The 23,070-nt window shown below is 40.6% G+C and overlaps 1 protein-coding gene across 5 annotated transcripts in view; it reads left to right on the top strand.

The window, feature by feature from the left end:
• Nucleotides 1-23,070, top strand: part of LOC124149319 — a 115,450-nt gene that overhangs the window by 75,141 nt on the left and 17,239 nt on the right. For all 5 annotated transcript variants that reach the window (XM_048392481.1, XM_048392480.1, XM_048392484.1 and 2 more), the window contains 4 exons: nt 366-527; nt 2,158-3,018; nt 4,745-4,861; nt 6,430-6,534. In XM_048392481.1, coding sequence (XP_048248438.1) covers nt 366-527; nt 2,158-3,018; nt 4,745-4,861; nt 6,430-6,534 — 1,245 coding nt within the window. The remainder of the gene's footprint in view (nt 1-365; nt 528-2,157; nt 3,019-4,744; nt 4,862-6,429; nt 6,535-23,070) is intronic.

Below are 23,070 nucleotides of genomic sequence, written 5' to 3'. Positions count from 1 at the left end.
TTAATAGTTTAAGGCAGTTTTAGCAACAAAACATTCTCAAGTGTGTAATTTCCTACATTATATTAATGTTAGTGAGTTATTAGAATAAAGCATTTTAATTGGTTGTTGTGCACTATTTATAATTTTTTTTTTTTTAAACAAGATGCTTGTTACATGTTTCACTTGTTTTCTTGTACAGATTTTTTTCTTTGTTGTAATTGAAGTGTTTAAATCTGCAACATATGACTGTGTGTAGAATAAATGTTATATGAAATGGGGGTGGGGGGTGGGGGGTGGGGCTTGTATTAGCTGCATTATGGCTGCCAGAAAAATTCTTTCATTCACTTTCTGAGTATCTAAAATGATATTCCTTCTGTTTTGACCAGGACATGAAGAAACACTGGTTTGTCTTGGCTGGCAACTCTCTCCGCTATTACCGCGATGCTAAAGCTGAAGACATGAATAGTCTTGATGGCCGCATTGACCTTTCAACCTGCTATGAGGTGTCAGAGGTCAACACAGCCAGGAACTATGGATTTAAGATCAAGGTAATAATAAGATGATGCATAGTCGTATATAATGACTCGGCATAGACAAGCATTATCTATTGTGTGTCTATCTTCACTCACATGGGGGCATGGATGGCCCAGTGGTCTTTCGTGCAGAAATTTGCTGTTCAGAGTTGTGCCCCTTAGGCATGCCAGGCTCTGATGGTGATGGGTTTGAATCCCGGATTCACTCTGGTTTTGATCCTTGGTTATCAACACGATATCCATGTGCTCATAGATTTCACCTTGGCCTTCCTGTTACATTTAGCTTGCACACTATAATCTTAATGAACTACTGTTGCAGTCTCCATAAACATTGTTTCCTATTACCGTATACCGCTGTGTATTAGGCGAGTTTTCATACATCAAATTAGGGGGCTTTCAAGGGGGGTTGTCTTATACACAGGTTTGAAGAGTTTTGATGTTTTTCCCCCCGACACAGACATGACTGTGAGCAAGTAACACTGTAAATACCACGTCAACAAGCCTGTAATGAAGTACACAAACTAATCATGTAATTACACTGTCTGGTTATAAAAACAGTTCATTATATATCTGGACTTACCTTTGTTATCTATTTTATTTATTTTATTCAAAATTTCATTTGATATTGTTTATTTTCATTTCGGCAAAATCGTATGTGATGTGATCGGAAGATCGCACAACTCACGGTCATGTTAACGCTATTGACGCCTTGAAATGAACTTTAGTGGATAGAGAATGGATATATGTATAATAAATGCCATACTTTGACTCACTGAAAGTCATATCTGCTGTTGTTTGACTATCATTTGTCACCATAAAGTTTTAACTATTGCGAGCGCGGAAGCATCGGCGGTGATCCGGCAATAGGGATCAGCTGTACCAAAGTGCTACGCTTATGGTTGTTAATTTATTTCAAATATATGTAGTAAAATACTTCCAAAATAACATGATATTGGAATAAGTTATTCCAAATAAAATAATAGTTTCAGATTCAATTCTTACGATTATTGTATCAAAATTCTTTAAAGTTATTTTATTGGGTAATTATTAACCAAATCACCGGTAGATTCCGAGAAACATGTGTACAGCTGATTGCTACTTCCTGCTTAGTTTACGAGAAAATACACACGGTAATCTTAATCTCTGCATATAAAACAATGCCTTTCAGAACAGGAAATACAATTTAATCGGTAAATGATCATGTCTAGTGTTTTTTATCTTAACTTTTATATTTTGTTTAATCGTTATGATCTGTTCGTTTCCCTGAATTCGCTGAAGGTAAACAATGTAATTTTTTTCTGTGGAAGACAAACATGCGTTTATTGCAATGTAGGAATTGTGTATGTGCTGTGACGTGCTTCATTCCGATTCGCTTTATAGACGGGGTATATGAATTTAAATCTTCATGAATTTTAAAGGCTTGTACAGGGGTTATACGTGGGGTCGCTTTATAGACGGCGATATACGGTATTTTGGAGACCTAATACTGTAACTGTAACCTATTGTATTGCGGACCTCAGCAACATTGTAACCTATTGTATTGCAGGCCTTAGCTACATTGTAACCTATTGTATTGCAGGCCTTAGCTACATTGTAACTTTTTGTATTGCAGACCTTAGCTACATTGTAACCTGTTGTATTGCAGACCCGAAATGGGGAATATAACCTGGCGGCCATGACATCAGGGATCAGGAACAACTGGATGAAGGCCATTCGACTGTGTATGGACTTGCACAGTTCCGGCCGTACACACAGTATGCCATCATCAACTCTTGCCAGCAAAACTCTAACAGGTGTCGGGACAAGGGCTGTTGATGATTTTGATGTAGGAGCCACATCTAGTCAGACCACGACAGTGACCGGGTCCATGGGTGAAACTGCCTTCCAGTTGGTCGGACGGAGAGAGCAGAACAAGAAAGACACCAAAAATACAAGGAGGCATCATTCTGATGTCAATCCAGGAAATGTCAGCAAAGCTTTCTCAGTCAAAGAGTTTTCGTCCACCCTTGACCAAGTCCCGGCTGGCAATTCATCCAGCACACAAAGCATCGGTAGTGATCGCAGCACGCAAAGCATGGACTATGAACACTCCAATATAGAGAACAAGGGATCGCCCCGTCTGTCCCGGGGAACAAAGATCCCAAGACACCACATTCCTCCACAGGATCTTACTTGGCAAAGTGGCAACAACCCACCACTGAAAAGATATGTGGAAGGCAGTGACAATGCACCATCTGCGCCAGGGGGCGATACCGCTCGAGTCCCAAAACGCTCCATCATGAGCGAGAGCAGCAAGGAAGAAGAACAGAGGGAGAAGATGCGACGTGGCATGTCGCCGAGTGCAAGGGTGAAGGAAAAAACACGACCGGCTAAAGCTGCCCGCATGCACTCCCCACCCCCCTCAGATGATCAATATCACTTCAATCTGTCCAGCTCCAGTAAAGAGACCTACTCTGGAGAGTCTGATAATGACGAGGTCGATATGGGGGACCGGAGTCTGTCACAGGTAGGCTGGGTTGATGCATCACCATATCATTCATTGAGCAGTATAGTAGAAATAGAAAAATCATGTTTGTTTGAACTCTTTGTGCTTTCATTTCAACTCAGTCTTGTGGAAAGGGGGCTTTGCAGAGTTGCATCCCTTAGACATACCAAAAACATAAGAGTATGGGTTCGCCGTATTATGTTTCTTTGTTTGTCAACACCATACCATGCTCATTGGTTTCACTAAAGTGGTAAACGTCTGAGACCTGCACCACTTTGGTCTTTCCTCCAACAATAAGTTGGTACGCCATGTTATAAAACTGAAATACTGTTCAATGCGGCTTTAAACCCAACTAGCTCATTCACTCACTCAAGTGTATAGAAAATTAGAATCCCTATTTTGTGGTTTGACTTAACTCAACATTTTGAACTTCATGTAGCATCTTTAGAATATAGTGTTTGTAATTATTCAGTATTTGTAAGTCTGTTTTTCATGTCTATGTCTTATATTTTCAACCAACTTTTTTTGAAGATGCATGTGATTATTTTCAGTTGTTTGAATTATTTGTTTCCTACTAATGGTTGTAATTGTCCCCGAGGCAAAGTGTGCGAACCCTTGCCACAGCACATGACACCTGCATTGACACTGATGATCTACTGCCCCCATTCCTGCAGCCTACTCCATATCCTCCAAAATATCTTCTTGTCAGTTGGAATGTGATTGAAATTTTAAGTTGATTAACACTAACATTGATAGTAACAATGAGAGGAAAGTAGTATTGAAGTGAAAATGGTACACAAACGTTTTTGCCAGAATATGTAATAGATCAGGGTAGAGATTTAATTGCACTGATGTTGATGAAATGTTGTGACTGAAATATGCTTATAATGTTTGCAAGTCTTTATTATTACTTGACCGCCTCCGTGGTCTAGTGGTAGAGCGTCCGCCCGGAGAGCGGAAGGTCCGGTGTTCGATCCCCGGCCGCGTCATACCAAAAGACGTTAAAAAATGGTACTTGTTGTTACCCTGTCTGGCGCTCAGCATTAAGGGGCTAAAACAAGGACTGGTCGGCTCGGAGTCAGTATCCTGTGTCTGAGTGGGGTATTCATGTTAAACTGCGGCATGGTATCTCAGTGGGCTAGCACTATAAATCGGCATCAGTCCGGACTAGTACAAGCAGCCACACAAACACATACACGTACATGCACGTCGCTATATAAGTGCAATAATCCTGGACGCGACGTTAAACCCAATTTCACCTCACCTCACCTTTATTATTACTAAAGTAAGAACGTAAAATACATCAAGTTAAAATTGATACTGCCATTGCCAATTGTTTGTACAGTCTATAGTATGGCTCTATGTAAGGTAGACACAATCTGTTTCAAGTGTATTAACATATCTGTATTGGAATAGGCGAGTGTGTATTTCAACACATTGTTTGGCATACTATTGAAAAGCACATATGTGCACATTACTAGTGGCCTGTATTGCAGTAATGATTTGTCCTTGCTACATGCAATATGATCCCCACTTGGTAAATAAAGTATGTATGTTGGAAACTGTTCATCACAGACTGGAGTGATTTAAAGGTTGTATGTGTATATATATATTTAAAGATATACGTATTTATGTATATATGAAAGCTATGGATTTTTGTTGTTTTTACTAAAGTAAAATTTGTTATTGAAATCATAAAATGTACAGTTGAAATATGATGGAATAAGGGAGATAACTCTTGTTTTAGGACCAGTTTAATGATGAACAAATGCGATCGGAAGATGATGACAACATGATGGGTGGAGCTTCGTCAGGGTCCATCAGTGATGGAGGCGGGGTTCTTGTGGAGTTCCTGGAAACTGAGGTAAGTACTGTAGCTATAGATCAGGTTCAGGCACAGTTTGTTTGCAGTGTTTGAGATGAGGTGTGAAAGGGAAGGGTCCATGTCCTAGCCCTAGTAATACTAGTTACAGTTTCGTGAAGATACTGGGTTAGAATTGGTCGTAGGCTTGTCGTAAGAGGTGACTAACGGAATTGGATGTTCAGACTTGCTGATTTGGTTGATGCATGTCATCATATCCAAATTGTTTGATGTCAATCACTGGATTTTCTGGTCGAGATTTGATTGTTTAGAACGACGTCATATAGCTGGAACATTGCTGAGTGCGGTGTTAAACAACAATCAAACAAAACAGTTACAGATTTAGGAGTTTTTAGATTCAAATACTACAGCAGTAAACCTCAAGAGACCACGGCACCCTCCTTAATCTGACTTTTGGTGAAGTGGTGGCTCCAACTGGTTTTGTTTCTTGTTTAACACCACACTCAGCAATACACCACCTATATTGTGGTGGCCGGTAAATAATTGAGTCTGAATCTAACAATCCCGTGATTGGCTTCGTGAGTGTCGATCGACACAGTTGGGATACAAGGACATGCTTCAACCACGTCAGCGAGCCTGACCACCCGACCCCATCAGTCGCCTCTTATTCCCACTGGTAGAGATTATGACAATGAATTAAGAATATCTGTACATGCTTGTGAAATGAATTGATAAATGGCTGGTTAGAGACAGGAATTTTATGTATATTCTATGTAAAGAATTCCTTATTTATTAAGCAAAGTTTAAAAACTTTGATATTTTGAAAAATAATTTCAAAGGATCTTCATTTGGAAGGTAAAGACTTATGCATATTTATTGCTAGATTTAATTAATTGCTAGGAAATTAATGAATTAATTCCAGCAACACACACACTCTGAAAAAAAGGCATCATTTCAAGATAATGTTGGTTTATAGATATAATTTTTGTGTTGAACTATGCGTTATTATATTAGATCTTAATGTTTTTCCTTATTTCAATTAGAAATGACTTGTTTGCAAATATCTTTGTAATGCTAAAGGTGAAGACTTGGTTTTTATTAACCATATTGCCTCAGCCCTAAGAGGATTATGTTAATATTCCTTGACAGAGGAGGAGGTCATACTTTGAAAAGAAGGAAGTTTGTGCTTGTGGTTTTATTATAACTTCCTCCTGTAGGTTTTACCTCAACTTTTTATTCATCCACTTTAGAGAACTTACTTAAAAGATGCCTTAAGATGATCAAGCTCAGACACTCGCTATGGCGATAGATCTCCTTGTCTGCTGAATCATGTTCATGCCGTGAGAGTTACATCCAACTAGGGTCTGCTCGCACAAACATTTCATTTTATTCTCTGAGGACGGTAGCCATGTGGTTTAGGCAACTGCTTGTCACCCCAAAGGCCTGGGTTCAATTCTCCACATGGTTGCAATGTCAGAAGCCCATTGTTGGTGTCTTCCACAATGTTAGGACTTGAATCATACTGAAAGGGGGGTAATATTCAACTCCCTCACTTTGAACGCTGCTTTCAAGTTTTGGTTGTGCGTGTAAATGATGTTGTGTGGTTCCAGGTGGAATCTCTGAAAGATCGGCTGGAGAAGTCTCAGCATGACCTTGCCAAGATGCATGAGACAAACAGGGACCTGAAGAGTCGTCTTCACACGTCGGGCTCACAGGTAGGATCTGGTTGTTTGTGTACTTATATCACCCAGACTGGCTCCACACTGGCTCAAGGCCTGCTCCAGTCTGGCTCCAGGCCAGCTCCAGGCCAGCTCCAGCCTTGGCTCCTGTCAACAATAAAAAAACTATCTATGCATTACCTGTAGCAATGATGGGCTGGCTATGCATTCTAGTTATCAGATCTGTGATATTGTGATGTGCTGACGTTTAGAACTTATTAAACTTGATTTCTGGTGAATATGAAAAATGTGATACCATTCACAAGGAATGCTAAAAAGCTAGTCCTTGCTGATATTTGAGTGCTTTGTGCAGATGATGGACTGTATAATGATCCTGTGATGTATGGGACTGAGCTGAAGAATATCATACTTCTTGAATCTGATGACATTTAATGTGGATATTGGGAAGAGCCAGCATGCTGATAAAATATGTTAGAAACAGACTTATCCTTAAATAGACACTACAGTACTGACTTTGATGTGAAACCTCCAGCCTACTCACTGTAGTACCTGTGGTTCATGTGAAGATCTGAGTTAGAATAGGTCCTCAGCAACCTATGTTTGCCGTGAGAGGCGACTATGCTTGTCATAAGAGGCAACAGGATTGGGTGGGCAGGCTCCCTGACTTTGTTGATGCATGTCATCGTATCCCAATTGCATTTATCAATGCTCATGATGTCAATCACTGGATTGTCTGGTCAAGACTCCATTACTTACAGACCTCCGTCATATTGGCTGGAATATTGGAGTGTGGCGTTAAACAACATTACCGGGTGTATGTGCATGATGTGGGAAGTTAGACAAGATCAGACCAGACAGGAGCACTGGGTCAGCCTGTGCAACAATCTTGTACTTGATATCTACTGATTTTTTTAAAGGAAGAAGCTCTTGTTACAATATCTAAATGCCAGGTTTATGTATGGGGTTTTCTTTAGTCAACTTTACTCTAGAAATATGTTTGGTAATTGAGACGTGTCTCTGAGTTTGTTTATTATTTTGTGAAACAACAGGAGCACTGGTTGAGCCTGTGCACTCTTGTACTTAGGAGATGCTGGTAGAAACGTACTGCTTGTTACAGCATCTTAATGTCAGGTATTTGTATGAGTTTTCCATCTGTCAACTTTACTCTAAGAAGTATGCAGTTAAAGAAATGGTGGCGAATGTTACTCATGAGGCCCACTTTCAACCCGAGTTGACTCGTGCCTGTCAGAAGGACCTTTTCCTATTAAAAACTCCCTCAAGTACACACTGAAACCAAGGAGGACTTCACTCAGAGTTGTTCTTCACCAGCTGTAACTTGATGTAACCTGAAACCTCACGCAGCAGCAAAAACTCTTTGAAATTAATCTTTACAGTTTTTTACAAGGAGCAAAGCAATTATATGACTATGTAAAGATTATGGGGTTTCTTTTTGAAGGAGCTCTCTCAGAATAGTGAATAAATAATCTGTGACGTGATAAGAATATCTCCATATGTGTTAAATCATTTTCTTGTGAACAATTCGTTCTTAGGATTAGCCTGAGCTTGTATCTGTTGACAATGAGCTGGTTGACTTGATTATAAGCCTAGGCCTGTACCTACAATGAGCTAGTCTACAGCTTGACAGGAAACATCACTTGATACATGTATTATAAATTACACAGCTTGCTTTTAGCAGTGTGCTGGGACAAAATGCAATTGTAGCAGCGTGTGGTAGCGTGTGGTACTATGATCTATATAGAGTGCTGATGGTGCCAGGTGTTGTGTGGATTGTTCAGCCGTGATATCACCTCCTGGCTGGGATGAACTCCAGTGTACATGCATTATGTTGTAGCAGCACCTAGGTAAGCCTGTTATGTGTGTTGTTACCTGTTAACATGTGCTCCCTGCAGGATCTCCTGGACAGACTTAAGACAATGTTTCATGCTTGTGTTGTCAGAGGATCTAACTGTGTGTGTGACACTGGTTTGTGAGTGAGTGTATCAACACAATGTTTCATGCTTGTGTTGTCAGAGGATCTAACTGTGTGTGTGACACTGGTTTGTGAGTGAGTGAGTGTATCAACACAATGTTTCATGCTTGTGTTGTCAGAAGATCTAACTGTGTGTGTGACACTGGTTTGTGAGTGAGTGAGTGAGTGAGTGTATCAACACAATGTTTCATGCTTGTGTTGTCAGAGGATCTAACTGTGTGTGTGACACTGGTTTGTGAGTGAGTGAGTGTATCAACACAATGTTTCATGCTTGTGTTGTCAGAGGATCTAACTGTGTGTGACACTGGTTTGTGAGTGAGTGAGTGTATCAACACAATGTTTCATGCTTGTGTTGTCAGAGGATCTAACTGTGTGTGACACTGGTTTGTGAGTGAGTGAGTGTATCAACACAATGTTTCATGCTTGTGTTGTCAGAGGATCTAACTGTGTGTGTGACACTGGTTTGTGAGTGAGTGAGTGTATCAACACAATGTTTCATGCTTGTGTTGTCAGAGGATCTAACTGTGTGTGACACTGGTTTGTGAGTGAGTGAGTGTATCAACACATGTTTCATGCTTGTGTTGTCAGAGGATCTAAATGTGTGTGACACTGGCTTGTGAGTGAGTGAGTGAGTGTATCAACACAATGTTTCATGCTTGTGTTGTCAGAGGACCTAAATGTGTGTGACACTGGCTTGTGAGTGAGTGAGTGTATCAACACAATGTTTCATGCTTGTGATGTCAGAGGATCTAAATGTGTGTGACACTGGCTTGTGAGTGAGTGAGTGGGACAGTGTATCAACACAATGTTTCATGCTTGTGTTGTCAGAGGATCTAACTGTGTGTGTGACACTGACTTGTGAGTGAGTGATCAATAACACAATGTTTCATGCTTGTGTTGTCAGAGGACCTAAATGTGTGTGACACTGGCTTGTTAGTGAGTGTATCAACACAATTGTGTTGTCAGAGGACCTCTCTGTGAGTGAGTGAGTGAGTGAGTGATTGAAACACAGTACAAGCCATGAACATTGTATATGTTCCTGTTACACCACATGCACTGTTATATAGAATGGAAGTAATTGAGGGTCTTGGAGTCCTTGGGGGATTTGACTGAATGATTTCAAAGTATCATTATTAACATCAGGATGATGATAAGGACCCCTTGACTTTCTGGATGATTTCAAATCCTGACAGGTGGGAACACCTCCATTCTCATGCATGCACAGGTATTTGCGGTTGTGATGGAGTGAGATGATTATGAAATGTCTATATGAATACATGTAAAAGCAATTATATTTTAATCTGATGGTATGGAATGAGCTCTGGTATTACAGCATCTGTCAGGTGTGTAATGCATGCATGCATTGTGTCATTATGTTCACATGAGTCTCTTAAGTTGCACATACTGCAGTTTTTCCTGAATAAGTAGGTATCTGTATGTAATGTGGACAATATTATATCAGCCTTTGAGAGCTGCTACATATGTAATCTATTTACAAACATAGATATAGGCATACTTTAACTGCTGCCAAAATATGTAACTTCATATCAGAAGCAATATCATTAAAATCAGATCTTAGTGCTCGCTACCGCTAAACAAAGGTCTGAGGACATCCCATATATATTATAGGTCACATCACTGAACTACCTTCAGTGAATTCGACCAACCAATGAAATGACGAACAAGAAGTCGACACTGGCCAATCAGAAAGCAAGCTTTTTTAGCTTTATGAGACAAGTTTCAAACTAGCGATTACGCTTTGGAAAACATTGACTCAAAATTTAAAAAATGAACAGATAAAAATTCTGGAAAGTTTAATAGATGGCCGAGATTGGATAGCAGTACTTTTCACAGACTGTGTAAAGTGTCTTCCTTTTTGAAATGTTTATGCCATTGATGTGAGAGATAGACAAAGATTTTGACAGAATCCGTTGTACAGCCATTAACTGTTGTTTGGAATAATGTGTTGGTTGCATGATTAGAACACACATTCCGACTGGCACTTTCATGATCTAGTAAGCGACGCTCTGATTGGTCGGATGAAAGGTTGTTCTGACATGACCAGTAATGGGATATCCTCAGATCTTTGTTTAGCTATAGCGAGAACCAAGATCTGATTTTTTATGAGGTTGTATTGGAAGAATACTGCTATTTTTTCATCCACATTGCTTGAGATTCTGGTTAATGCAAAGAAAAGATGCAAATCAGACATGACAGAAGCCAGTGATTTTAGCCTGTGATAATAGCAAAGGTTCGGTTTGGGCTTAATGTCATTTGAACATTGGATGATTTAACTTGATTTCAACAATGGTATACCGCCAAGTTTTGAAGGTTTGGGTGTAGTTTTAGCTTTCTCTATTCTTTTTTTCGTTGCAATTATATGCCAAAACATGCGTGTGCATAGCAAGACAAACATGGTGTAGTATATCATATTTGCTTTGATGTTATTTATATTTGCACAGAGTCTGCTTGAAAAAGCTTAAACATTAATCATGTTGATATTTCTGGGCAATAGTCAGCCTTGACAAATATAAATTTGGTTTGTATAAATAAGTCTTTTCAGTTGTACATTTGTGTGTTTTACATAATTGCGTTAGAATAAAGATAGTATCACAAACAGTTAGCCGAACCTGGATGTATGAGTGAGATATGTCAGTAAATACAGGACTTATTATTAACCCTTTATGGTACATGAGACTTTCATCCATACAAGTATGTCATTGTGCTTATCCCATTTGTAAAACCTCGCCCAAGTTGCACGATTGGCAACACTCACAGAAACATTAACGTGCGGCCATAATAAACCTATTTGTGTTTGTAACCTTGCCCTCTGAAATATATATGGCAGGTCACCTTGCATTGAAGCAGTTCTAGACATAGCTGTAACGTAACTTAATGTGAATCTCTGCACTATCTTGCCTGTTTGTACAGAGCTTGGATTTAAGACAGTGTACACATATATATGAAGTGTGTTTAGTCCGCACGAGTACGAGTTGGAGTTGTTTGGTACAGATGCAAGTGCACACCATACAGATGGTCGTACATATGGTTTTACTGTGTTTGCCAAGTAGCTCTGACTAATTATTTGAGAGCTAAGAAATCAGAATTCACCTATATATTTAGTCTGTCATAGGACCCTTAAACAAATATATCCAATACAGCCCTTGCAAGTCTATAATGTTTGCAAGACTAGATTACTGCAGAATCTTAAAATAAAGAAAGTCTCTTGGCTCCTTTTTATTATATTTTATAACTATAATTTAACTACTTTTTCATTTCAGAGACTAGATGTGAGTCTACTATATATTTAGCATTGTATTTTATTGAACTAACCTAGACTTCACCCATTTTCTTATGAATTTCATCACATTTTAAATTTTAAGTAATCTAGTTTTAATTTTTGTTCAAGAATCTTCTTTTAATGAATTCTGAACCATTCTATGTCAGATTCATTTATTTTTCAAGATTTCTTTTCAAATGGAAATTGAATCAGTCAAGGTTATTATTTTTTTAAAGAACTTTCTTCAGTTGAAATTCTGCTCCAATCTAGATTCAGTACACCAAGTCCCTACAAAGCCCTGCTGTTATCCCGTGTGATCCCGTCATTATCTCGTCAGTCGGCACATTCAGCAACCGACAGGTGTGGAGGGGGACAGAGGGAGGATTTCTGTTGGCTAACCAGTGTTAATTTGTAGCAGGAGGATCAGGTGATGGCAACATTTCCATGCTCTCCGGTCTGCTGTGACATTTACACACCTGTGCAGGGGTTATTTTCACTGAGTAGCACGAACCTCCACTCCTAGCATTGCCTACATACAGACACACAATCAGATGCAGTTGTGGAAGGATTGTATTCTTGTCTGAGAACGAATCACTACAGTTTTGTGCAGTAGGGAACCAGATTTACTGATATTACCTGGTAAATGACTTGGAGGTAAATGGTTTAAAATATTTTGAATACTGATTTATGATTATTTGTACAAGAAAATGAAGGCATGTGCTCCTTATGCAATGAATGTAAAAATGTTATCTTTAATCTAACCTGAATTACTGGGTGTTATCTTAAATCTAACCTGATTTGCCATTTAGATATATGATATGCATGAGGTAGCATTATCATGACCCAGGACAATTCATCGATAGCCAACTGGTAATTACAGTCATTGATAACCTTGACCCAGTTTGGGGCAAGAAATATTCGTGCATTTTTCTGGTCGAGTTGTTGTCAGTCTACTTATGAGGTGTAGATATAGAGATGTCATGGCCGTCGGAAATGGTTAAAATCTGTGCATCAGCTTCAGTGACTGGTGGAATGTTTTGTGTGTTGTATGCATCACTGAACAAAGAAAGCGACTTCTCTCCTGATTGACACTTGCATATTTCAAATCTCGTAGCATTAGACAACAAGTTATTTTGAATTATGTTAACAGAGAGGGGGTGTGCCCCAATGTGCTGAAGTGATGTGCATGTTTGCATATTTGTTTTCACAGATCACGGGCTTAGTGGCATGGAGGCCGTGGAATAGATGAACGAACTCGCTGCCACTGATGCAGTGGCTTGTCAGCTGCACAAAAATCAATGCTGCATCACATGCTCAAACGCTTGCATTGTTGATGAATTTTTTACGTGGAATCTGGATTTATAAGGTGCTATTGTCTCATGAATGATTCAGCAATGGAAATCCTATAAGTGAATTTATCTTGTGTTTGATGTGAGTAAAGCCATTTGCTGTGCTTGTGCAACAGAAGCGGGTTTAGTAGGAGTAGAGTGCACTGTTCTTTGTTAGGCGTCTCTTTCAGTGGATGTAGCATGGAGAAGAAGCGAGGACTCCGCTCCAAGAAGGTACATGTCCTCTATAATCCCTCATCTCAGTCAGTACCTACAGAGCTTCAGATGGATTTCAATATGTACAGGTCAAGTAACCCATAAAAATTGAAAATGATCCTTATACGGCTCGGGACCCGTATATCACTCGGAAATTGCGGTCAATACTTTTGGCAGGGTCAGAGACCATGGTTTCCTTTCTATCTGAAGCACTGTAGATGCTATCACTCATGAGTGTCTGGTTATGATAGGTGGGTCAGAAACATTCTTACTCTTGCCTGTACATTTCACAAAGTGTAAAGCACTGTAGCTCTTGATCGTTGGATTTTGATATTCTTTTTTGGCAACATTTTTCTCATATCCATATTTCGCCAGAGTGGTGAATGTCTACTGCCTGAGTTTGTTTGGCATGCACTCCCTCATTAAGCGGGCATGCTGTCATATGAATGAAGTACAGTTGAAAGCAGCATTAACTCCCTCTCACTGGTATTTCAGATGTTAAGAATAGAATAAATCGCCATGTGGTTGAAATATTGTCAGTATTGTATTTAGAGAGATGACCTGGTTTGTTTAATGGTTGTGTAGGACAGAAATCATAAAGCATTATTATTTGCATTTTCCATTTCTTTGTTGTGATATTTTAACTGCAGTATAATTTGATTACCAAGCCATGAAGGTAATGGTGAAAAGAACATGAATCCTTTAATGCATCACAACACTTGAATAATGGGAATGCACTGACTGTCACTGATTTGACTCGTAGATCTCATTTCAACCATGCAGGAAGCATCCATTTATATATGGTTAAGGTCATGAAGTTAATGCTCATGGTAAACCTGGGCACATGTAATCTATTCAGGTTGTCATTCATTGACTACAGGGGAAGATGAATTACATCAGTTAGTTATTCCAGAGTGAAACAATTCTCGCCCCAACTTTCCCTACCCCTCTCTTTTCTACATGTCCCACCTACCCCTCTCCACATGTGCCTGTCTTTCTACTCCCTATGTGCCACCCTCCTACTCCCCACACTCATCTCAACCTCACCTCATCTACTCAACCCACTCTCCCTTCTAAACAAGCCCCATCCTCCCTTTCCCACTATCCCTGGCCACCTCTACACACCTCACCAACCCACTTTCCTCCACTTCCCTCCACTTCTTCACCCTCCAACCTCCCCACCCACTTCTACTTACCCCTCCCTACCACCTTCCCTCCCACCTCTGCTCGCCCCTCCCTCCACCTCTGCTCGCCCCTCCCTTCCAACTCCCCTCACCCCTACCTCCACCCCTCCCTCCCACCTCCCCTCACCCCTCCTTCCCACCTTCCCTCGCCCCTCCCTTCCACCTCTGCTCGCCCCTACCTCCACCCCTCCCTCCCACCTCCCCTCACCCCTCCTTCCCACCTCCCCTCGCCCCTCCCTTCCACCTCTACTCGCCCCTCCCTCCCACCTCTACTTGCCCCTCCTTTCCACCTCCCCTCACCCCTCCTTCCCACCTCCCCTCGCCCCTCCCTTCCACCTCTACTCGCCCCTCCCTCCCACCTCTACTTGCCCCTCCTTTCCACCTCCCCTCACCCCTCCCTTCCACCTCCCCTCACCCCTCCCTCCCACCTCCCCTCACCCCTCCCTCCCAACTCTCCTCACCCCTCCCTCCCAACTCTCCTCACCCCTCCCTCCCAACTCCCCTACCACCTCCCCTCCCAACTCCCCTCACCCTCCCTCCCAACTCCCCTCACCCCTCCCTCTCACCTTCCCTCACCCCTCCCTCCCAACTCCCCTCTCCTCTCCCTCCCAACTCCCCTCCCAACTCCCTCCCACCTCCACTCGCCCTCCATCCTACCTCCACTCACCCTTTCTTCCCACCTTTACTCACCTGAGTAACTCCCACCTCCCCTCACCCCACCCTCCCACCTCCACTCACCCCTCCCTCACGCCCCCACTCATCCCCCCACTCACGCCTCCACTCATCCCCCCACTCACCCCTCCCTCCTGCCTCCTTCATGACTATCCAGGTGACATGAGACACTATGTCCCTGACCACTGCCCTCTGTGTCACCTGGGGCTGACCAATGACATCTGATACCCATCTCCCTGCCATTAGCCTTGGCCATAACCACAGGTCCCAGCCTGTGTTATGTATACCACCAGTCATAATCCCATCTCGCACGCAGCCCACTCCATGTCATGGCCATTGATCAGCCAGTCCACCGACACAGGAGACTGCTATACCCTGGTAAGTGCTGCACACCCATCTCTGTGACAGTGTATGGGGATTTCATCTTGATATCATTTTGTAGTAATGTTTGGAATTTTAGTGTTGGCAAAGTGCTACTTGTTTATTTTTATTGTGTGACATTTAAGATGATGAATTGTGACTAAGGCTAGACCTAACATGTCAGGAGGAACCTGTCCTATGAGGAAAGACTGCAAGAGTCTTTTCTATGTCTTCATCTGTTTCTGGCATTTCCGGTATATATTTGGTGCACATTTTTCTCCAAATTTTGGAATGAGTTTGAAGGAAACTAATCTGTTCTCACTTCGCTCAGCATGTTAGACCTCTGCTATTCTTGTTCTGAGAAAATGTTTAGAATTGCTAATATCTGGTTTCTACTCCAGCTCCTTTGTCCAATGCCTTCTTCAGCTCTGATCATGTCTGTATTTACTGTATATCCCTTAGTATTCAAGTCATTCAGAAAGTACCATGCGGTCTTGTCGTATAATTTATTTTTAGGGCTAATATTCAGTGTCTGGCGGTGTTTTCATAGAAGACTTTTGTACTCTTGTTACAGAGAGTTGAGTGTTTTTGAAAGACAAGTGTTCTACTTACTTGACTGATTTATGACTGTTCATGTCAAGAAGAAAAGTGGAAATATGTTGGAGGAAATCTTCTTGAGAACCTGTCACTTTCAGTTACCAGATTGTAGGATTTTAAGGAATTATTTTATTTGCCTGAATTTCCGGGTACGGTATTAGCATCAACAATGGGGTTTGTAGTAAGGTGACATTATATTCACCGTCAACTCTACCTGTGTGTGGAGCCTCGGGCTAGGCTTTGATCTCTATTGATAATAGGGAAGATCATCAATCATTGCTATACTAACAGTGTGAGGAGCTTACACTGGTCAGTGATGGTCACAGTATGCTGGACACTTTAACAACATATGATCCAAGGTGTTGCTATGGTGATCTTATCTGTAAGATGAAAGAGTGGCTGATTCCTATCAGAAGTTTCATGGTTGGTCAAAGGTCGCTTCTGAACACAGATTTTATGACAGTTGTAGAAATAAGAAATGTTTACAGATATCTAAGTTTGACTCCTTGCATTGTTGGTCTTTTGATAATGTTATGTAAGCAATTATGAGTACTTGAAAAAAAAATATGTAGATGAAGTTGCTTGTCATGGTATTTAGCCCCACACATACTTAAGAAATATTTGCTTTGCTTGTTTGTTCGTCTAACGCCACACTTCACAAGAGTTCCGCTATAGGACCGTGGTCTGTTTATGTTCGAGAGTGGACAAGACAATCCAGTGTTTGATATCATAAACATCGATCCACTTAATTGGAATAAATGACACACAATCCACCAAGTCTCTGAGCCTGACCACATGATCCATTTAGTCGCCTCTTTCGACAAGCAAAGGTTCCTGGGGACCTATATTCTTGACCAGAATCCCTGTGTGTGTGACTAAAAATGACAAGAAAGGTGGAAGTTTTGTACAAGATGAGCTAGGACTATTGAATTTGAAACAAAAAAGTTGAAAGATTGTATTTGCTTGCTGAAATATGTGAATTATGAATAAATGAAATATTTCATTAATTCTTAATCATAGTTGACAAAATTAATGGCATAATTTTTGTGTTTCATTATGAAGCGATCCTGCTAAATTACCCAAAGATGCTTGACCTACATTGTGTTAAAAGCTAGCTGATTGACATCGACATAGGTATGCTTATTGGCCTGTCATTCACCTGACTAGTCACTTGTCATGCAGCTCCTGCCCCGGGGCTGGAGGATGTGGGTTCCGCCATGCAGCAGTAGGCTGCCATACATTGAACTCTACTGAGGCAGTATTGGCCAGTACACTGTATATACATTGCTTATCTGTTACCGGTACTTGGTTGATAAATGGTCGTAACACCTGTGATAATATTTTGAAATAATTACACCTTTATTTATTGAACACAGATAAGATGAACAGAATTGGTTGATGTTGGGCCATGTGTTAAATGAAGTTATGTTATCATGAGTGTTATGTTCATGTAAATTATTTGGGAAATTTATTCTGCGAGCTGATAAGGTATATCTTGTATCTAATACAGATTGGTGTTCAATGGAGCATTGAATGTTTAATTGTTGATGAAGGTCATATGTTAAAATATGATTCCATTTTGATACATTAAGACCTTATTAATGATCAAATATTGTGTTTTAACCAGAATGGGTGTCAAGATTCTTTTCATATCTTGATATGATTTCCATAACATAGTAGTTATGATAAATAGACTTTCCATTCCCAGTCTCCATGGCGACTGTTGGATTTTACAAAGTCCCTGAGGATCTGTCCTTATCCCTACTTCTGCCTCATTACCTGGGCCATGTAGAGCGGTCCTCCTACAGTGAGTGTCCTACACACAGCCTGGGTTGTTTGATGGTTGGTTTAATGGAAAGGTAGACTGGTCCTCCTACAGTGAGTGTCTTACAAACAGCCTGTGTAGTGTGATGGTTGGTTTAATGGAAAGGTAGACTGGTCCTCCTACAGTGAGTGTCTTACAAACAGCCTGTGTAGTGTGATGGCTAGTTTAATGTACAGGTAGAGCGGTCCTCCTACAGTGAGTGTCTTACAAACAGCCTGTGTAGTGTGATGGCTAGTTTAATGGAAAGGTAGACTGGTCCTCCTACAGTGAGTGTCTTACAAACAGCCTTTGTAGTGTGATAGCTAGTTTAATGGAAAGGTAGACTGGTCCTCCTACAGTGAGTGTCTTACAAACAGCCTGTGTAGTGTGATGGCTAGTTTAATGGAAAGGTAGACTGGTCCTCCTACAGTGAGTGTCTTACAAACAGCCTTTGTAGTGTGATAGCTAGTTTAATGGAAAGGTAGACTGGTCCTCCTACAGTGAGTGTCTTACAAACAGCCTTTGTAGTGTGATAGCTAGTTTAATGGAAAGGTAGACTGGTCCTCCTACAGTGAGTGTCTTACAAACAGCCTTTGTAGTGTGATAGCTAGTTTAATGGACAGGTAGACTGGTCCTCCTACAGTGAGTGTCTTACAAACAGCCTTTGTAGTGTGATAGCTAGTTTAATGGAAAGGTAGACTGGTCCTCCTACAGTGAGTGTCTTACAAACAGCCTTTTTAGTGTGATAGCTAGTTTAATGGACAGGTAGAGTGGTCCTCCTACAGTGAGTGTCTTACAAACAGCCTGTGTAGTGTGATGGTTGGTTTAATGGAAAGGTAGACTGGTCTTCATACAGTGAGTGTCTTACACACAGCCTGTGTAGTGTGATGGCTAGTTTAATGGAAAGGTAGACTGGTCCTCCTACAGTGAGTGTCTTACAAACAGCCTTTGTAGTGTGATAGCTAGTTTAATGGAAAGGTAGACTGGTCTTCATACAATGAGTGTCTTACAAACAGCCTGTTTAGTGTGATGGTTGGTTTAATGGAAAGGTAGACTGGTCCTCCTACAGTGAGTGTCTTACACACAGCCTGTGTAGTGTGATGGTTGGTTTAATGGACAGGTTGAGTGGTTCTCCTATAGTGAGTGTCCTACACACAGCCTGGATAGTGTGATGCTGGTTTAATGGACAGGTTGAGGGGTTCTCCTATAGTGAGTGTCCTACACACAGCCTGGATAGTGTGATGCTGGTTTAATGGACAGGTTGAGTGGTTCTCCTATAGTGAGTGTCCTACACACAGCCTGGATAGTGTGATGCTGGTTTAATGGACAGGTTGAGGGGTTCTTCTACAGTGAATGTCCTACACACAGCCTGGGTCATTCAAGGGCTGGTTTAATGGACAGGTAGGGATTAGTCTGGTCAGCAGACAGCAACATTGTTACTCTGACAGGCCAACACAATGGCTGTATCTTGGCCAGACGTTCATAACCATGCAGGCATGTAGAATGGGAATAGTATTTCACCATTGGTATGGATTGAATTATGAACTTATTGTACAGGTAAGGTGAAAATTGATGGAGTATCGTACTGACCCAAGATTGTTGTCTGACTTAGGATTATTCAAAACATTGTGATTGATTCTTTTTTCTGTTTATGGATGTGACTGACTGGAGTAAAAATCTACAGTCAGAAAATATAACAATCAAAATTAAAAGATACAAGTACAGAAATTATATAAAATTAAAGTAACTATTAACTTCTTGTGTAATAATGATCAAATATATTAGGTATGTCTGGCTACTGCAATCTTTTTAAATATGGGCCTTCTAAGAAGGCAATATATGGGGAAGGCTACCAGTAAAGGGAGCACATTGTCGATCACCATTTAGGAGATATGCCGCTAATTAATTGAATGATTAATTTTGTGTCCTGTATGAGTGAAAAGACACATGACAAGGCACTTCATCGTTATTTTTAATGCTCTTCAGTTCATTTTTGGGGTTATTCTGGAGAGATGACATTGTAGAAAATGATAATTGTAGCCTTCCCCATGTTGCTATTTTGCACATTGCTATGCATCTTCTAGACATCCTTTACACTGAACTGACCAACCCAATTTCAAATAAGATAGTAAAATATTGAGCTCCATGAATTTATGAATTTTTATTTAGACTGACCCATATTAATTGGAAGTTATGTAAAGCATAAAATATTTAAAGTATGGTCTTCATGTTGAATGGGCCTAAGTTCCTTAACTGTGACATTACTAATATCATTAATGATCAGGTGATTTGTTGGTAGCAGTGGCAGTGTTTGAGCATCACCTGGATGAAACAGCTGTGATCTGGATGAATATGTAACTGTTCAGATTGTATGGACTGTTGATTATGCTATCAACCTCTTGCCAAGTTCAGATATTTACAAGCTACACATACAACTGAAACATAACGCCAGTGGTATTAATCATTCACTCACTCACTTTTAATTTAGTTCTCATTTATTTGACTTTGAAGAAAAAGCAACAGAAGTATGACATTTTTATTCACTGGAGTTGATAACAGGCGAGTTATGTAAAGAAACTAGATCATTTTGAGCTTAAATTCCATGGTTTCCTGTAATTAAAAATTGCACAACGAAAAACAGTCAGCCAATACAACTAGGGAGATTATCAGACGGAAACGCTTCTCTCTCCTCGTGTGCATGAGTCCCATGACAGCTCTTGCAGAATTCCTGCTAGGTCACAGTACCGGCTGCTGAGGCACACATGACTCATATCCCTGGATTATCATAAATATCAGTGCCTGTGCAGACTGGAAAATACCATCGAGTTTGCAGCTTAATCCAATCCTTCCTGAGACGACCGATGGGTGGGTATTTGTCTTTGTTTGGCTTTTTAGTCAAGCCCTGTTGCCGTCAGAGGAGCTTTAGGAGGATGAAGTGCTGAGAGAATTACGTAGGTTGGACAGGGGTGTCACAAACACCTCAATCCCTGTAACCTCACATCCATGGCTTCCAGGAGAATGTGCTGTGATGGGCACTGCTCACATGGTAGTAGCTGTACGGACGTAATCCTTCTTGTTTTATCAGATTCTACAAGTTAGGGTGTTATTATGGAAATTTGATACTTTAATTCTAGATTGATAAAATATTGTTTGATTTAGCCAGTTGATTGATTTATGAATTGCTAATTTCAAATATTCAGATGCCAGCTCTGTGTAATTGGTTATTGATGGTTACCCTGTAATAGTCATGTAGTGTTCATGATCCCTGTGATTAGGCTGTTTGTGTAGTATCGGCGTGACGATCAAACGCTTTAACCACTGTGCTACTCCGCTACCCCTGTATGTGTGACAGAACAGTCACTCCAATCCTTCTGTTCCATAAGTGATAATCAGATGGGTTTTTATGTACAGGAATGTTGTTCTCCCTTCCTAAGGTTTGAAAGTTTGATCAGTGTTATCCAAACCACTTTGGTATACCTTTTCAAAGATTGTTTACCTGAAGATAGCTGTCTTTATTCTACTTAAGACACATGCTAAGGATTTTTGTAGACATGCCTTGTGTTTCAAAGAGAAAGATCTGATATTTCCAAAGACGGTTCTTGCAAAATGCACTTTGTAAACATTTATTGCTTTTGACTTGGATGGTTCTATTTCGGCACACGGAAATTGCAGCAGTGACAAGTGTCATCCTTAGGACTGAATTTTGACATGACTGTCATCTAAGGTGCCTCTATTCACTGTGCAGAGCTGCATACCTTAAGCATACCAGAGACATATGATCGAGGATATGAATCCAAGTTCATCCTGTATATATGTTTCTAGGTTTGTCAGCACCATTCCTGTGCGCATGGTTCCACCAAAGTGTTAAACAGCTACGATCTACATCACTTTGAGGCTTTCCTTCAACATTAAGTTCACAAGCTGTGACATAACTGAAATACTGTCCAAGCAGCATCTAACCACACTAACTAACTCACTCACTCACTCACTCACTCACTCACTCACTCACTCACTCTGACTTTTGCTGAATATGTTCGTGTACATCTTGTCATTTCAATCATGTGCACTTGTGACTTCCCCAAATGATCCAAATTCCCAGGTAGTTGTGTAGAAGTACCTTACCTGTAAGACAAATTGCTGTTCTGCCTGATAAGAATTTTCAAATATTGATTCTGAAAATGAAAATGACTTTCTTCAAGTGTACTCTATTCATGCTCAGGTAAGCCTCTCTGTGGGGGTGTAATTGGAAGATTGTACTTTGGACAGTTCCAACTTGAAAGTTTAGACTGCACCGTGTTTTCTTTGAGATTATACTTCTAATTATCTTTCTAACTGACTTTGAACAAAGAGACCTTGTGGCAGATTGCTAGGCAGCAGTGAATTTTTTAGCCTATAAAAAACATATTTCAAAAAGAATAATTTTGTGTGCTGTGGCATAGAAGCATGTCAGACATGACTTAGTTATGAACAAGCTTAAAATGTTGAAGTGTATCTAATCCTCATCTAAATGCATGTCTTAAAGACTAGTGTACATTTGGAAATTTTTCCCCCTCAAAATCATACTTTTAAATGACATTTATTAAATCATTCCACCTTCTTTCTTGTAGATGAACCCTATGAAATCTGAAATGATTTTTCTTATCTTCAGTTATGAATAATTCATAACAAGTTCATTAACATTCATCATGTATATACAAGAAGTGAACCATGATGTGTAGAAAGGATTCATATCGTATCAATATCAATAGGGAGGCAGCCCAACTATTCACCCACCACAAAATGACTGGCACCTGCTTTGACATAAAGTTGAGGGTTATAATTGCATCTGTGACCTACCACAAACAGACAATAAAGTCCCGACCCTCTGCACAAACCCCCATCCCCACGTGGCTGCAAGTTGCCCTGGCCCAAGCTGGAGTGGGGGACTTGTGACACACGAACCCGCGGCAATCTGGGTCAGTTCTTTACCTGCTGGCAGAGAGGCTGTCACCCTACACTGCTCACCCAGGCACAGTGTTACCGCAATCAGCACATGGTCATTAGCTGCTTGCTTCGGGAGACTTGGGCTCGGTGCATTAAAGGTATAATCTTGTAGCTGGACAAGTATGATGTAGGCCTGGATGCAGTTTGTGGTGTCCTGA

Source organism: Haliotis rufescens, unplaced genomic scaffold (assembly GCF_023055435.1).
Source record: "Haliotis rufescens isolate VD_foot unplaced genomic scaffold, xgHalRufe1.0.p SCAF_11, whole genome shotgun sequence".
Taxonomy (NCBI): Eukaryota; Metazoa; Mollusca; class Gastropoda; order Lepetellida; family Haliotidae; genus Haliotis; species Haliotis rufescens.
The sequence above is the reverse complement of the archived record's forward strand: the minus strand, read 5'-3'. Positions and strand labels throughout refer to the sequence as shown.